Below are 18,828 nucleotides of genomic sequence, written 5' to 3' on the forward strand. Positions count from 1 at the left end.
AACACATGTTAACATCTCAAAAACAATAACAAACAATAACAATCATCAGAATAGATGGTAAGGTTTTAGTGTGATTGTTTATATAAAAAACAACCAGTGTAACTATGGACTGATTGTTATATAGCTCCTTTCTACTCTTCCAGAGTACTCAAAGCACTTTATACAACATGCTGCATTCACACCATTCACAGAAACACTTTCTTCTAGGATTTAAGTGCATTCTATCTAACATTCACACGCATTCATACTCTGATGGATGCATCAGAAGGCAACTTGGGATTAGTATCTTGCCCAAGGATATTTGGCATGCACACTGGGGGAACCACGAACCTTCCGCTCAGTAGATGACCAGCTCTTTCTCATGAGCTACAGCTACCCCTATGCAAGCTGTGAAAGTTTGTCTTGGGCTTTTAAAGATATAAAAAAGGTATCCCTAATTTTATAAGTACCCGCAAAACACTCATCAGTTAGTTGGACAGATTTCTGTTCTTGTATGAACATAGTTGGTTGGCAGTTGAATGTAAATGGGACTTTCTGAAAGCCAAAGTTAGACTATGAACAGGAAAATACTGTGCATTATTATAGTAGAGCAAAATGACTCAGCTATTATTATGGAATCTGCAGATGAGCTATATTGTCTAGTCAAAATATATGATGCGTGACAGTGAAGATGGTGCCATCCTGTGGTGACAATGTGCTGCTGTGTTTGGTGTTTAGATCCTCTGTCTTTTTACACTTATGGGATTTATAGACAAAAAATTGGATTAAAAAGGCAATTTGAAAATGGGTCTGACAATAAGATTATAAACAATGATACAGCTAGTGCAATTTGTTGACTTTATCAACATTGATTTAAATAATATACATTACACTGTTTATTTTTTTAGGTTTCACTAAAAATAAACAAACATCTAGGACACTAAAGAATTTAATGACTTTGGGTCAATTATTGGGAAGCCCAGAACCTGAAAGATCACAAATTTTGCAATGTCTCTGATCACAGTATTTTACTACGGAGTCTAGAATAAGCCACTTGTCATTCATGTAATTTATATAGAGAAAAAATGCAATATATAGACAAAAAAAAAAAGAAGAGTTAAATTTAACACATTGGATTAGCTGCTAATTATATGATATTCTGGACTGCATCTTGTACTTTTTTATCTTTGTTGCATTGAATTGTTAAAAGTGCCTTCTATATTGGCCTACATATCACACTGCGAAAAAAAGCTTTATTGAAGAAATGGGGGTCATTGTTTCCTGTTGCAGTAATTTTTTTTTTTTTTTTGTAATTTAGCATATAATAAACAATTTAAGTCTATCCATAAACTCCATTTTCGTAACCACTTATCAGTTTTAGGGTCTTGGGGAAGCTGGAGGCTATCTAAGCTGTCACAGAACAAGAGTGCAGGTCCACATTGAATCAAAGGAAAACCCTTCACACTCACTCAAGACAATTTATAATTACCAATTAACCTACTTTTTCTCGTTTATTTCAAATTGCTATGTTTATGTCATAATAATCAAACTGAATAGCTAATGAGTAACTGCCTTCAGCTATTGTGTTACCACAAAGTCTGGCAGATATAAGCAAACTGGTGTGCAAGGAATATGAATATGGAGAAAAAATATTTCAGGTGGCAAGCTGCTCATGATGCAAGAACTACTTTGTTTGGTTTGTTATTCAATATGCAGTATTTTATCTGAGCCTCTACAATGGCAGTGGCATTTGATAACTGAAATTGTTTCTGCTCACAGCAGGATCTAAAGAGCCCCATTAAAGTACCCAAACCAAAAGCTGTGTCTAAATGTTACTGCTAACTAATTTTACTGCTATATCTTGGTATTTACTTGGACATTGGCTCCCACTGTATGAATATATTTGTGTACTGAGTAAATGTAATTCAAAACCTTTAAAAGTAAAAAGCCAATTTGAACATCTGTGAGTGAGAAGTGCGAACCCCCCCCCCCCCCCCCCTCCCCAATCCTAACCCTAACCCTACATTGTGCTTCTCTGTTTGATGTCTGAACTTTTGTTGATCGGTGGGAAAATAGATGCAGCTAGGCAATATGCACTAGCTGGTGAAAAGCATGTGCTTTTTGCAGTGATTATCTCCAGCATTGCTTGTGATTGGCACTTCTGTTGTTGCTAAACATCCTCTCAGCATGCACTAAACTACCTTGACACAAGATAAGTCAATCAGAGCTTGTAAGATAATAAAATAACCTTTTGGCTATCTGACCTTCCTTATTTTAATCTTTTATAGCAGAAATAAAATATACAACCTGCCTTTATGCATTTAAAAAATGAAAGCAAAAGACTTTATTGTATGTTGAACTGTTTTACCTCACGTGGAAGCACTTGTCCTGTTGGCAGAGAAAGACACCAGCACTAGAGAAAGATAAGATATATTTTCCTCTACCTTCTTTTTACCAGTAAGGAAGTTTGTTTTGGACTCTACACTGTAATATACTAACAAACTTAAAAGACCAAACAAACAAAAAACAACCTACAGACAAACAGAGTAGATGTGATTAACATTAGTGAACATAAAAGAGACATTTCCAACTACCAAAAAAAAAAAAAGAAATATGATATTACTAATTTAACAACATAAATATTTTGTTATCTAATAGCATATTTAGATAACGTGGATGTTGGTGAATTTATTTGTTTTGATCCAATTTTTGATCAATCGACCAAAGTCACATTGAAATCCATTAGTGGCATGAGCTCTTTCAAATACTTTGTTCAGTTCAAGATATGTAGTCACTACCTATATACAGTAGAAAAATATGTACTGGACATGAGATTTGTTTATGCCCTCAGCAGCCTATTAATGTCACGGTTTGGTGGACATTGAGAGGTGTGGACCCAGGCATGGACAATTATGCAGGAGAAAGTGTTTCAAACTGAGATTGAGCCTTTATTGTTGCTGAAACAATTAACACAAAACCCCTAACAAAAATCTAAACTGGGGACAGCTAAACATGAAAATAGAAACATAAAACTAAACAACCTGAAATATGAAAACGTAGCTGGAGAGACACTGGGGAAGATGAACAGGATGACCAGGCATGATACACAGAACGATACACAAATGCTCCGACGAAAAACAGAGATAACCACACACTAACTATACACACAAGATAATGAGGAAATGGCACACAGGAGGGAGATACAGCTGAACCTAATTAGATAAGACAACAGGGAAGCAAAACAGAATACATCACCTGAGACACGGACCTTCAAAGTAAAACAGGAAATACAACTGGCTCAAGGACATGGACTTGAAACTACACAGGGGACATGGAGTACGGGGACCAAAACCTAAGAACTAGAAATACAAAACAGAAACCATTACAATAGCAGTCAAACCCCAGATAAAAACAAAGATCAATAATAATACATAAACCAAAACACTGGGTCACCGACCCAGGACCTCGACAATTAATTCAGACAGTGGTATTATTTCTCTAGTTTTTATTCAGGCTACACCAAACCACCTTTGTATTTAGACCACACTCTGGACTCATGAGGACAAATACATTTATTGTACTCCAATAATTTCCAAAATCTTTTGTCTACACAGCTCCAGGTCAATGGGTGCTGAAGATAGTACATGTCTGTCCTTATTTAGGGTGTTTAGGACTAATTTGTGTAGCAAGCAGATTTTTACATGGCCCAACACATCATATTAAAATAAAATACAACAGGGTATTTTGTTGTATTGCACTTTTTTTTTCCATACTGCATTTTTTGTTTCTTTTCTTATGTTTTGGTTGTACTCAGTTATCTTTATGGCTGCTTCTCTTCACGTTTTATAGCTGATGTGACCATAAAATAATAAAAGTACATTTCCCAGCAATCCCTGATCTCACCCACGCTTGATACATGAAATGAGTCTTATCTAAATACAAGGGAAAAGATAAAGAATTCTGAGGTATGTCAACAAATAAACAGCATGTGTTGTGACAGGATGCACACATAAACAACGACTTCTCATCTCCTTCTTTTACGAGTTTACGAGAAATGACTTTTTTATTGAATGGTGTAATAAGTTCCAAACACACGGTTTAGGGGGTTATTTGTTGCTTTTGTATGCATAGTGGCAGCATGTATGCTATATAAAAATATGTATTATATAAATGAGCAAAAATGTATTTTATAACTGGAGTCAAATATTTCAAAATAAAATATCTAAAAATGTAATAACATTGGCATCCAGCAGCAAGTCTGAACTGAAATGCTTTGTTATTGTTTTTTAAGCATTACAAGTGTACTGAGTTATTTTTGTAACCTCGGCAGTCACATCTTGCAGCCATACCACAAATTAGATTCTTGTTTCACACAGAGAGACTATCCATAGATATCATATACCATGTATAGACCTGCACACCTTGTGTATGGAGACACCAGTTTTCTCTAAATTATTGTAGGGACTTTACCTTACAATATTACGTGCCTTGAGGTGATTGTTACTGTGATTTGGTACTATATAAATAAAACTGAATTTCATTGAATTAAACTAAAATTAACTAAATTGACTTGAATACATGTGACCTTGTATTTTGGGTGTAAGGAAATCTATAGTTTTTACTCTCTATTAGTCTATTAGTCTTATTTATTTACACCCATAGAACAAATGTGTTAAATACAACACATCTTAACACATGTGCTGCATCAGCTCAGGGACAACGCATTTTGTGTGCATTTTTTACAAAATGTGTGTAATTTTTGTCTTTCTTGTTGACATTGTGTCAAAATTCACACATAATGAGTTAAATGTGTCCAACGCTTTTTTCTGTAATGTTTTAACACAACCTTTTTAAGAGTTTACTGGTAAATACAGTAGCTTGTTAGAATTCCAAGACAAGATTTTACTCTGGCATATCCTGTCACTGTTGTGGCACGTGTCCCAGTCAAAGAGTCTGACTGTGTAAATCACATGTGAGCTGATAACAGCACTTTATGACCAAACTGTAACACACAAAGTTTGTAGATTTGGACAGAGTCCGTGTTTATTCAGTGGAATTCATTTAGAGTAAAAACCTTGCAAACTAGGGCATGTTATTACAGTTAATGAAAACCCTCATATTCCACAGAGGAATGGGGAGAATGGAGTTGAACAGGAAAAGTGAGTGGGGAGCGGAAAACTCGAGATAAACTCAACTTATATTTTTCAATGACGTGTTATGTTTTTCCTTTTGCTTTGGTGTTTGAATCAATAAATCTTAATGACGGCCATATTTAAGAATTGAGTTTTACAAAAACATCAGAGGCTGCCAGTACCTAACCTTATCTATCTGTGTAAGAGGTTGAGTAATAAACGTCATGTGTCATGGTAGGATATGAATATAAGTAATGCTCCTTAACAGTGGCTCCTCATCTCATTCTGATTACTTTGCAAGGTATGTGGTTTTCATTGAATATTGTATAATACAGAGTTAAAGATGTTAGTCAATGTTTTTGTGTCAGCACTTGATTAAAGAGTTATTTTTGTTTAGATTTCCTTTAGGTTTCTGACTTATGGAACAAATTTATTTTAAGTTTGGGATGGGAATTCAACATTTCCTCAATGTAATTATGTTACTAATTCTCTTGTCAGCGTGAACAATGAAAAACAGTTCAGGTCTGCTTTTGCTGCTTTTCCTGGGGATGTGCTCAGCACGCACCTATCGTAAGTATGATCTGGATACATAAAACTATTTGTGTTGTAAAACCTTTTAATGGAAAATTAGTTAAGCATAAAAGATGGCATATTGACAAGGGCCAACACACTTATCATCAGTTAAAGGTAAAGTAATTAAAGCAGTATAACGGAAACGTAAATAATAATGATAATAATAAATTGGATTTTATATAGCGCTTTTCAAGGCACCCAAAGCGCTTTACAATGCCATTATTCATTCACTCTCGCATTTACACACACTGGTGGAGGCAAGCTACAGTTGTAGCTACAGCTGCCCTGTGGCAGACTGACAGAAGCGAGGCTGCCATATCGCGCCATCGGCCCCTCTGTGTTACCAATATTTCAATAGCTAAAATAATTATATATTACAGTTATATTGGTCTATAATTCCCAGATGAAAAGCTTGCTAACATTAATCTCAAAAGTGGCAAAATGTCATTGTATTCTAAAATTGTTCAAGCTGTTCAAGAAAGAAAGTCCTTTATTTGGCATGTGAAATAAGAAATCTGGGTTTATAATGCAAATTTAATTATATAAAAGCATTTCTCATTATGAATCTTAAATCATATTTCTACTGTCTTATCTGCAGCAAACGTGGCTTTACGTGGAAAAGCTACCCAGTCAAATGAACTGAATCTTGAGCTCGCAGATGCCAGCAATGCCATTGATGGAAATCGTGAGTCTCACTATTGGGCTGGATCATGCATCCACACTGATCAGCAGACCAACCCCTGGTGGAGAGTGGACCTGCTGGATTCCTACATTGTCACCTCTGTGATCATAACCAACAGAGGAGACTGCTGTCCAGAAAGGCTTAATGGTGCAGAGATTCATATCGGCAACTCGTTACAAGATAATGGTGCTGGAAATCCAGTGTAAGTAAATGTATTACTCAAAACTCTAAATTAAAATGCTGCCAGACACATAAACAATTCATTGACCTTATTTGAAGACATAAACTTAACTAAAAGCACTGTTGCCTCACATTAAGAAGTCTGTTGAGCAGGTGCCCTTCAACATGATTGTTAACTGGTGGTTCTAAATGTGACATAGAAATAAATGGTTGTTGTGGTGCTGTTAGCTTGTCATTAAAGTGATAATTTAGGCTTCACCTAAATCCATGACTATAACTGGATAAGTACTTAGGAAAACTGATCAGTGAATGGATGTTAATTTGTTTGTAAGTACAAATATTTAAAATAAATTAAAAATGAATTCACTTCTTATCTTTGTTTTAGGGTTGCAGTAATTTCTCACATCCCAGCAGGCAGGTCTTTAACAATTACTTTTACCAGACTTGTGGAGGGACGTTATGTAACTGTGGTATTACCAGGGGCAAACAGGATCCTCCAACTTTGTGAAGTGGAAGTCTATGGTTATCGAGCCCCAACTGGTGAGTATCATACTGACACTTCAATTTCTATGTGCAATTACAGGTCAGAATTTGAATCATAATTGCTGAGACCATTACATCCATTTAATATAGAGGAATCTATTTTTGCTCAGTGAATTTGTACAATAAGACTCGCTGAAAAACAGTTTCACAATAGAGATTTGTTAGAGATTTCAAATTTGTTATAGATATTATCTGTTACTAATATACAAGCAATACAACCTCCACTGCTCATCACTACAACTGGTTAAAGTTTTGCATTGGTGAGCCACTGAAACAACAAACATCAGGCACACCTTGTTAAAATGTAACAATGTGAAAATAGTTAGGATTCAAAACATATTCAGACTGGAGTTCCTTTATTCTGCAAAAGCAATAATCACGCATCATTACTGATCTTTGCAACTGTGTCATTGTACAGGAGAGAACCTAGCAATCCAAGGAAAAGCCACACAGTCTTCACTATATTTACCAGGCATGGCCTATAATGCCATAGATGGCAATCGTGCCAACCTATGGAACCAAGCTTCATGCACTTGTACAAACAAGGAGTTAAATCCCTGGTGGCGACTGGACCTGGGCAAAACCCATAAAGTGTTTTCTGTTAATGTAACCAACCGCGGAGATGGTTTCCCTGAACGACTCAATGGAGCTGAAATTCGAATCGGAGATTCTCTTGACAACAATGGCAACAACAATCCCAGGTAGTTTACAGTTAATAAATAAATTCTGATGTTTCTGACTCAAGCATGTCTGCTTCAGTATTTGTTCGGTAAAGCACATTTATACTAAGTTTCAAACTCTGCAAATATTACTTTGCGTTAACTTACATCGATAAAGTATTTGGTAATGTAGTATCTTCAATTATCAGTGTTTTTTATTTTTATTTTTTATTATTCAACAACAAAACATTTTCTCTTCTGAAAGGTGTACTGTGATCTCAAGCATCCCTCTGGGCTTCACTGAAACCTTTAAGTGTAATGGGATGGACGGTCGCTATGTCAACATTATCATCCCAGGAAGAAGCGAGCATCTGTCCCTATGTGAGGTGGAGGTGTATGGCTCCAGGCTGGATTAGATGTGAGGATGTTGAAACTGTTTAGCTGAGGCTGACTTGTGCAGATTGATGTTTAAAATTTTAAATTTAGCAGACTTTCATTATTCTAAAGACTAGTAATATAGTTTGGGCAACATTTATTCTGCATGAATACATTTTTGACCACTGTGAAGCAGAAGAATTTTAAAACAAGCTGAAAAACATTATTTAACAAAATTATTTGGAGTCATTTATTTTGCGACCCCTGATAATGGAGTCGATAAAAGCAATGATGCTGGACAGTACTTTTTTTATACAATCACAACAATAAGCAAATCAAAATAACAACCAAGTGAGACTGAAGTTCAGTTATTTTCTTGCTTTAAAACTGGGGTCAACAGAAGACAAGCTGTGTTAAAACTGCAATAGATTCTTAACCACTTAAGCCCCACGCCCCCGGTACCGTATATTGTATATTTTATTTAACTTATAATGGCTGTAATATTTTAAATACAAGGTTTGTAAAACTTCTCTAAACTTTTTCATTTTTAGTACTCTATTTTTTTGTTGCTTTTGATTGTTTGTTGCTTTGCTTTTTACAGCTGTTGCTGAGTTGTTGATTTTGACTAAACTGAAACTGTACATTACTAATCCTGAACTTTTTTTTAAACAACTGAATATAAATATTAGCTTATGAAAATGAATTAAATATAATCTCTCATTCCGTGGCTGTTTTTATTTTTATTGTATATTATTGAGTATTAAAGCTTTTAGAGATTGTGCTGTGGTACCACTCTCTTCTTCAGCTTTTGGCTGCTCCCTCAGCCTCCCCTCTCTTTGTCTCTAAATGGCTCGACCCGAGCTGTACACGTATTTAATTTTGAACATATAGGAACGCATTTCTAAATTTGATAATAATGAATTACAGTAGTCCAGCCTAGAAGTAATAAATGCATGAACTAGTTTTTCAACATCCCTCTGAGACAGGTTATTTAATTTTAGAGATATTGCTCAAATGGAAGAAAGCAATCAAGGTAAGCTGTTTGGAGGGGCAGTGGTTGGACCAAAACACAGGACTCGGAGACAGTGAATTTAACTTAAAGGTGGCAGCTTTTATTTGCTGGCAAATACAAACTGAGAAACAAACAATACACAGTGCAATAGCACAAAAAATAAAACAGAAACTCCAACTAGGATGAATGACCTAAACTGGGAAGACATGACATGACATGACATGACATGACATGACATGACATGACATGACATGACATGACATGGCATGGCATGGCATGGCATGGCATGGCCAAAACATGATGAGAGATAAACAAACAGCTAATGCAGAGGACATAGCAACAAACAGGGGAAGACACGGGGCTTAAATACACAGAGGGAAAACGAGGGAATGAGACACAGGAGGAGAGCACAGCTGGGAGTAGTCAAACATGACAAGACCAAGGGGAAGCAAAACTGAAAACATTAACACAAGACACAGACTGTCAAAGTAAAACGGGAAACATACAACAGCAACGCGGACTCAACAAGGGGAAACGGAACAAACCTGGAACGCAGAAAGAGAAACCAAGAGACTAAGAACTCTAAATAACACAAAAGCAAAGACTATTAATACTGAACAACACAAAACACTGGGTCAGGACTGTGACAAAAGCTGTCCTACATATTTGTTTAGTATGTGGATTGAAGATATCAGGATGATTGAACATATCCTGGTCATCTTTGCATATTTGGATAACAGTAAAAATGTATGCTATGTCTTTTAATGATACTGCCTAAAGAAAGCATGTATAATGGAAACAACTGGTCCTAGCACGAAACCCTGTGGAACTCCATAATTTACATTGTAATTTGAAGATGACTGTTCTCTCACATGACCAAATTGGAATCTTTTAGAAAAGCCCCTTTTCCATTAGCACTTACACTAGTAGTAAAATGGCGCCGGTGAGGTCGGCTGCCGTGCTGGATGCTCTGCCCTAACTTCTCCACTTTTTGCAGTTTTTCGTCACTTTTTGCCATATCTGCGACAATCTTGCATGGGCATGCAAAACACACAAATCCGCTACAGTAGAGACACTACAGTAGAGACACTTTGGTTTCTATTGGTCTGCAATACACGGACATTTCACCATGTTTAACTCCGGACCCAACCTGGCCAAAGGAGATCCTGAGAGAGAACAAAGGACGCGACCCTAAGCGACGGCCTCGAGGTAAAAGAGCCGGCATCAGGAACAGGCTACGGGCTCGCGCACACCGCGCACCCATGCCCAGTATCCTGCTAGCCAATGTTCAATCCATCGAGAACAAGCTTGATGACCTCAGAGCCAGAATCAAGTTCCAGAGAGACATTCGGGACTGCAACCTCCTCTGCTTCACCGAGACTTGGCTGAACCCAGCGATACCAGACCACGCCGTGCAGCCGACGGGGTTCTTTTCGGTTTACCGCATGGACAGGACAATGGAGTCGGGGAAGAAAAGAGGTGGTGGAGTGTGTTTGATGGTGAACAACAGATGGTGCGACAGCACAAACATCTCCCCACTCACACGCTCTTGCTCGCCCAATCTGGAGCTTTTGATCGTTAAGTGTCGCCCTTTCTATCTCCCTCGGGAATTCACTGCGGTCATTGCCTGCACTGTTTACATTCCGCCTCACGCGGACTCGGACACTGCCTTATGTGAGCTACATGAGGCTCTCACACATCAACAAACACTTAACCAAGATGCCGCACTCATTGTTATGGGAGATTTTAACAGAGTGAATCTCAAACGGACATTTCACAACCTTCACCAGCACATCAACTGCCCCACCCGGGGCACGAGGACATTAGACCACTGCTACACCCCGTTCAAGAACTGTTACAAGGCTCAGCCCCTGCCGGCATTTGGAAAATCAGACCATTCCGCCATCTTCCTCATGCCTGCTTACAAACAAAGGCTAAAGCAGCAACCACCAATCAGGAGGGAGGTCGCTCGCTGGACGGACAAATCGGTGGCCATGCTGCAGGACGCACTGGATGACGCAGACTGGGACATGTTTTGGCGCAGCTCTGATGACATCAACATGTTTACGGAAGCGGTTGTGGGATTTATCGGGAAACTAGCGGACGACACAGCAGAAAGAACTATCATCCGAACGTTTCCCAACCAGAAGCCGTGGGTGGATAAAAACATCCGCGACGCTCTGAGATCACGCACCGCTGCCTACAATGAAGGGCTTGTCTCCGGTAATATGGACCTATACAAGGCTGCGTCCTACAACGTGCGCAGCGCGGTCCGAAAGGCAAAGCGGAGCTACGGGGAAAAACTAGAGTCACAGCTACGACAGTGCGACTCTAGGAGCCTGTGGAAAGGACTGCGGACTATAACGGACTATAAACGACCAGCTTCTTCAATGATGAATGCAGATGCTTCACTGGCTGATGAGCTGAACACGTTTTATGCTCGCTTCGACGCCACAGCAATTAAAACAACAAACGGCTGCGCGCGCTCGGAGTGCACCAGTGAAGAAAATGCATTCGTCATCACAGAGCATGCCGTGAGGAACACCTTCAGGAGGGTGAACACCAGGAAGGCAGCAGGACCAGATGCAATCCCTGGCCGGGTCCTTAGAGCCTGCGCTGATCAACTAGCACCGGTGTTCACGGAGATCTTCAACCTCTCCCTGGACCAAGCTGTGGTTCCCACGTGCTTCAAACAGTCCATTATTGTCCCTGTTCCAAAGAAACAACAGCCCGCTTGCCACAATGACTACCGTCCAGTAGCACTGACTTCAATTGTGATGAAGTGTTTTGAAAGACTGATGAGAGATCACATCACTTCTTCACTTCCTGCCACCATCGACTCACTTCAGTTTGCTTACCGGACTAATCGTTCCACAGACGATGCCATATCTCACCTGCTCCACACATCCCTGAGTCACCTGGACACTGGCAGAGGGAATTATGTTAGGATGCTGTTCGTGGACTACAGTTCAGCATTCAACACAATAATTCCCTCTAAGCTTTTCACCAAGTTGACGGATCTAGGACTCAGCTCATCACTGTGTCAGTGGATCCTCAACTTCCTCACAGACAGACCCCAATCAGTGAGGGTGGGAAAACAAGTCTCCCCCTCCATCTCACTCAGCACTGGAGTGCCTCAGGGCTGTGTTTTAAGCCCCCTGCTGTACTCACTGTACACTTATGACTGTGTAGCCACATCCGACACCACCTCCATTGTCAAGTTTGCTGACGACACTGCTGTTGTGGGCCTGATCTCCGACAACATCGAGACGGCCTACCTGGAGGAGATTAGGAACCTGGAGACCTGGTGCCAGGAGAATAACCTCCTCCTAAACATCAGCAAGACTAAGGAGCTGATCGTGGACTTCACTACAAAGCAGGCGAGGAATTACAAACCCCTCATCATCAGTGGCACGCCAGTGGAGAGAGTGGACAGTTTCCGATACCTGGGTGTCCACATCACTCAGGACCTGTCATGGTCCTGCCACATCAACACCCTGGTTAAGAAAGCCCGTCAGCGTCTCTTCTTCCTCAGAAGACTTAGAGACTTCCATGTGCCACTGAAGGTGCTCAAGAACTTCTACTCCTGCACCATCGAGAGCGTCCTGACGTCAAACATCTGCACCTGGTTTGGGAACAGCACCAAGCAGGACAGACGAGATCTGCAAAGGGTGGTGCGCTCGGCAGAACGCATCATTCAATCAGAGCTCCCTGACCTGCTGTCCATCTACACCAAGCGGTGCAAGTCCAAAGCTAGAAAGATTATGATGGACCTCTCCCATCCCAACAATGGACTCTTCTCACTGTTGAGGTCTGGGAAGCGCTTCCGCTCCCTTAAGGCCAAAACAGAGAGAATGAGGAGGAGCTTCTTCCCCCAGGCTATTCGGGGCCTGAACCAGGTGTAGGACTGGACTCTCCCACACACGTCACTATAAGACTGGACTCTCACACACGTCACCACACGCACCACCACACATTTCCTATAATCCTATAATTCCTATAATTTATAATCCTTATCTTTATAATCTCTTCTGCTATTTGCACATTCTTTACTGTAAATTCCTAAGTTAATTTGTAAATTTTGTAGTAAACTGTAAATTGTAAATATTGTAAAACTTTTCTTCTGTCATTTAATGGTCGGGCATTGTACAGCTACAAGCATTTCACCCCCATGTCATACTGTGTATGGTTGTGTGTGTGTGACAAATAAAATTTGAATTTGAATTTGATACACGGCTCGCCACGACTCGACTCGACCACCTAACGTGCATGGTCATTGTTATAGTATTTTGATATAACTAGTATGCAACACGCTACAGTAAAGATGTTGAAGCGATGATATACCTGCTGCTTGGTCTTTGGCTTTTTGTCAGACTCAGGGATCATGGTGAGGTTTTTTTGAGCTATTTCACTTGTTGCTGGGTTACAAAAATGGTGGTTTGGATTTCTCTAAAGGAGACGCTGTCATAACTCATGGAGTGATGCCACTGACCAGACAATTGGTGGCATGTTGTCTCACAATGTCCCATTTTAGTACCTGCTTGGATCGCTTTGAACCCTGGCAGTGCAAGTGCTATTTTAATACCTGGTGCCAGGTACTGTGCCCTAAAGGAAAATCCTGAAAACCATGGCGAACCGAGGCAACCTTATTCTAAGCTATGCACTATTTGGTGAAAAGCATGTGATGTTTGCAGTGGTTATCTTCATCTTTGCTTGTGATTGGCAGTTCTGTTTCATTTCCGCATGGACTAAACTACCTTGACGCATAAAAAGCCAATCAGAGGTAACATAATATCTATTATTATATATCTATTGTTATAATCTTCCAATTCAAATTTTTTATAGTAGAAAAGAATACAAGCACGGTGGCACGGTGGTTAGCACTGTTGCCGCACAGCAAGAAGGTCCTGAGTTCAATTCCAACATCAGGCCGGGGTCTTTCTGTGTGGAGTTTGCATGTTCTCCCCGTGTTTGTGTGGGTTCCCTCCGGGTACTCCGGCTTCCTCCCACTGTCCAAAGACATGCAGCTTGTGGGGATAGGTTAATTGAATAATCCAAATTGTCACTAGGTGTGAATTGAATGAATGTGAGTGCGAATGGTTGTCTGTCCCTGTGTGTTGGCCCTGTGACAGACTGGCGACCTGTCCAGGGTGTACCCCGCCTCTCGCCCTATGACAGCTGGGATAGGCTCCAGCGCCCCCCGCGACCCTGAAAAGGATAAGCGGAAGCAAATGGATGGATGGAGAATACAACCAGCCTATATGCATTAGAAAGTGAACCAAATGATTTTATTGTAGGTTGACCTGTTTTTACCTCACATGGACGCACTTGTCCTGTTGGCAGAGAAAGAGACCGGCACTATAGAAAGATAAGATATATTTCATTCTAACTCCTTTTTTCCAATAAAGAAGTTTGTTTTGGACTCTGCTCAGTAATAGACTAACAAACTCAAAAACAAAAACAACTCGCAGGCAAACAGAATAGAACATAAAAGATATATTTCCAACTACCAAAAAATAAAAAATGCAAAATTACTACATGACAACCACATGAATTACTTGTCAAACGAATGCAGGTACTCACGTTTTATTTAGCACATTTACATTGTGCATATTGCCAGTGGCGTGTCCAGCGGGGTGGTCTGGGGGGGGGGCACAGGCCAGTGTACATCACTGTCACAACAGCATTTGTTTTCATTCAAAGTCTTTATGGCTTTAATACCTGGTGGGCCGGTCTCTAGTCAAAATGCCCGATTTTCTCTCCCAGTCCAGCCCTGCAGGTTAATACTGGCAGTGTCACCATGCCAGCTGACTGTATTTCATCATCAGCCAGTGTTGTTCTTTATCAATATTACCAAAGTTTATCATAAGCCAGCATAGAAAGTATTTACTTGCTTTCAGGTTTTATTCAAATGTTAGTCTTTTCATTTGTTTCCCCACTTTTTCCTGTTTCAAAATCAAACACCAGTTTGTGAGAAGATTATCTTCTTTTTTTAATAGGCAGATAAAGTTTTACATTGGCATTGGCTAATTTGTCAATTGTTTGTTACAAATGTTCGTATTTTAATATTAAAAAATGTTTTTGCCCAAAACATATGTGCACTATATGTCAGTAAAAATACTATGCAAATATTGATGTCCTCGAATGCTGAATAAACATTGACAAGCACTGATTGTATCTCTTGTACTTTATCAACGCAGTATCTAAAAACTTTGCACCGTAGTGGTTAAAATCTCATTCTAATAAGAGTTAAAAGCGCATTCAGTTATTAGATTTATAGGGTTATTGAATTATGGTTAACGGTTGGTAGAATTTTTTTTAAACATTATCTGCCAATTACATCTGCCACCCCTCTCCAAATCTGTGCCCCTACCTGGCCCTCCCAACAAAAATTTTCTAGACACGCCACTGCATATTGCTGAATGAATTTGCTTTTGATCAAAATCTTCAATAAAATTAAAAAAATAAATAAAAGTGGAAAATGACAGACCCTGTGAAATAATCCTGCACATAAGCGTGTTTTTCCCTCAGAAGTTTATTAATTCAGAGAGCAATCATATCGTTATTGTTGTTATTATTGTAGTTTTATTTTCTCTTAATTTTGTTTCATTGCTTGCCATTTTTTAGCTATGTTATAAATTTTGAAAGGTCACTTAGGTGAGATACTCAAAGAGGCTACCTGATATAGATAAAATGAAATGTGGTCCATTTCTGTTATATAATATTTGATAGTATTTTATGTTAGTTTTTAGTTTAGCATTAGATTTCTCCAGTCGTTGTCATGAGGATGTTTCTAAATTACAGTTTTAATCAGGCTGCACCAAACCACCTCTGCAATGTGGACCACACTCTGGACTCATAATGGGGACTAATAAATTTAGTGTACTGCTAAAGTTTCCAAAATGTCTTGTTCAAATCTATTTTATTTATATAGTGCCAAATCACAACAACGGTTGCCGCAGGGCACTTAATATTGAAAGAGGCTCAGGGAGGGGAAGCCATCTGCCACGACCAGTTCAGGTGAGGGGAAGGAGACATAACAGAGCTAGTGCATGAGGTTTTGGGTTCTGGATCCATTCTCTTGGAGAGGGACACTCCTGTGACAGTGGGTCACAAACCCAGCGACATGACACATCGTTTCACAACCATGCCACATGCACCAGTTGAAGTGGTTGACATGTGAGCTGATAACAGCACCTTAATGATACCAGTGATGGGAACACACCAAACTGCAAGAGATAAAGGGCCATCGGAGTCTAACAATCACATACCTATCACATACCTATCTAAAGTCTGTTCATCAATAAATCCAAATCCATCCATATACAAAAGCACAGAAATAACTACAGCTTTTCTGTTCTATTGAATCATTTGTTTCAGAACGAAAGCATTTAGTTTGTTTAACCACATCTCAAAGATGCACTATTTGATTGAGATCTAGTAACTATAGAGGTCAGGAAAATCAATGTCATGTTCAGGATCCTGTTTAAGATGATTTGAGCTTTGTGACATGGCATATTATCCTGCTGGAAGGAGCCATCAACAAATGGGTCCGCTGTGGTCATAAAGGGATGGCGTTGTCACCAGCAATAATAAAGTAGGCTGGAGTGTTTAAATTATGTTCAGTGGGCACTATCAGGGTCAAAGTGGGCCAAGAGAATTCTGACCCTATCATTCGTATCTCACACCAGGAACTGACACTCATCAGAGCAGACAATGTATTTCCAGTCTTTTATTATCCAACTTTCATGAGTTGGTGCAAACTGCTGTAGTCCATCTGTTTTAAGGTTCAATATGTTCTGCATTCAGAGATGCTGTTCTGAATACCTTCATTGTAATGAGAGTATTTTTGAGTTACCACTGCCTTTTTATCAGCCTAAAGCAGTCTGGCCATTTTCGTGTAATCTCTGGCATCAGTAAACCATTTTAATGCCTTGGATCCAACTTCTGCTCACTGGATATTTTCTTCCAGTACAATAGCAATTTCTGAAATAAGATCTGACCAACTGGCACCAATAACCACACTGCATTAAAATCAGCTGCATTAATAGATCTGTGAAAGAGTTTCTTAATGACATTTACACATTTAATTGTCATTAGAAAGCTAAAAGTACGTGAAGTTCAAAATGCACCATTGGAATATAAGCCTAATTGTTCCTGAAAGCCTCCAAAAATTTGGGGTTTTTTTTAATGACAAATTGATCTATGATGAACGATTCCATTAATCGGATTTTTTTTTACTTATAAGATAAGATAAGATAACCTTTATTAGTCCCACACGTGGGAATTTTTTTTGTCACAGCAGGAAGTGGACAGTGCAAAAGTTATGAAGCAAAAATTAGAATACAATAAGAATAAATACAGTACACAACTGTACAGAATAGAATAAAATAAAATACTATATACAGTAGAATAAAATAGAATAAAATATACAATAAGATAAAAATAGAATACAAATGCTATATACAACTGAGTAAAAATACAACGATGCCAGAAAAGTATTGCACTTAGTGTTATTGCACATGTGTGGATGTGTGTGTTTGTTCAGTTAAAGTCTTTATTGTGGAGTCTGACAGCAGTAGGGAGGAAAGACCTGCGAAATCTCTCCATCCCACACCGTGGGTGCCGCAGTCTCCCACTGAAGGAGCTGCTCAGTGCTGTCACAGACTGCTGCATGGGGTGGGAGATGTTGTCCAACAGGGATGACAGCTTAGCCGCCGTTCTCCTGTCACTCACCACCTCCACTGGGTCCAGAGGGCATCCTAGAACAGAGCTGGCCCTTTGGATCAGCCTGTTCAGTCTCTTCCTGTCCCCGGCAGAGATGCTGCCGCCCCAGCAGACCACACCATAAAAGATAGCAGAAGCCACCACAGAGTCATAGAAGGTCTTCAGGAGTGGGCCCTCCACCCCAAACGACCTGAGTCTCCGCAGCAGGTACAGCCTGCTCTGCCCTTTCCTGTAGAGGGCGTCTGAGTTATGAGTCCAGTCCAGTTTGTTGTTCAGATGAACACCAAGGTACCTGTAGCTGTCCACAGCCTCAATGTCCATACCTTGGATGTTCAGTGGTTGCAGTGGAGAATGCTTGTGCCTGCGGAAGTCTACCACCAGCTCCTTGGTTTTAGTGGCGTTGATCTGGAGGTAGTTCAGCTGGCACCAGTCCACAAAGTCTTGAGTCAGTCCTCTGTACTCCTTATCGTCCCCATCAGTGATGAGGCCAACTATTGCAGAGTCATCAGAAAACTTCTGCAGGAAGCACTGGGTGGAATTGTGGGAGAAGTCTGCAGTGTAGATGGTGAAGAGGAACGGAGCCAGAACCGTTCCCTGTGGGGCCCCCGTACTGCAGACGACCCTGTCCGACACACAGCCCTGAGTCCTCACATACTGTGGTCGGTCGGTGAGGTAGTCCAAAATCCAGGTAGTGAGGTCATGGTCCACTCCAGAGTTCTCCAGCTTGTCCTTCAGAACCGAGGGAAGAATAGTGTTGAAGGCACTGGAGAAATCAAAGAACATGATTCTCACAGTGCTCCCAGCAGTCTCCGGGTGAGCGAGGGAACGATGTAGGAGGTGAATGACGGCATCATCCGCTCCAATGCCAGGCTGGTAGGCAAACTGAAGTGGGTCCAGTGATGAGCTTGTTAGGCGCCGAAGCTGAGCCAGGACCAACCGCTCCAGGGTCTTCATCAGGTGGGATGT

General features: G+C 40.1%; 1 protein-coding gene across 1 annotated transcript; it reads left to right on the plus strand.

Moving 5' to 3' along the window:
* The first annotated feature begins 1,975 nt into the window (after positions 1-1,975).
* On the plus strand, positions 1,976-8,845 carry LOC146699175 (uncharacterized). Its single transcript, XM_085472150.1, has 5 exons — positions 1,976-5,681; positions 6,283-6,568; positions 6,932-7,086; positions 7,508-7,790; positions 8,014-8,845. Exons 1-5 carry the CDS (start codon positions 5,618-5,620, stop codon positions 8,162-8,164), a joined length of 939 nt encoding a protein of 312 aa, XP_085328276.1. The 5' UTR covers positions 1,976-5,617; the 3' UTR covers positions 8,165-8,845.
* Positions 8,846-18,828: the final 9,983 nt, after the last annotated feature.

The sequence above is a fragment of the Copadichromis virginalis genome, linkage group LG11 (assembly GCF_057382275.1).
Source record: "Copadichromis virginalis isolate Kocher_CV1m ecotype Utaka linkage group LG11, C_Virginalis_male_GT1.1, whole genome shotgun sequence".
Classification (NCBI taxonomy): domain Eukaryota; kingdom Metazoa; phylum Chordata; class Actinopteri; order Cichliformes; family Cichlidae; genus Copadichromis; species Copadichromis virginalis.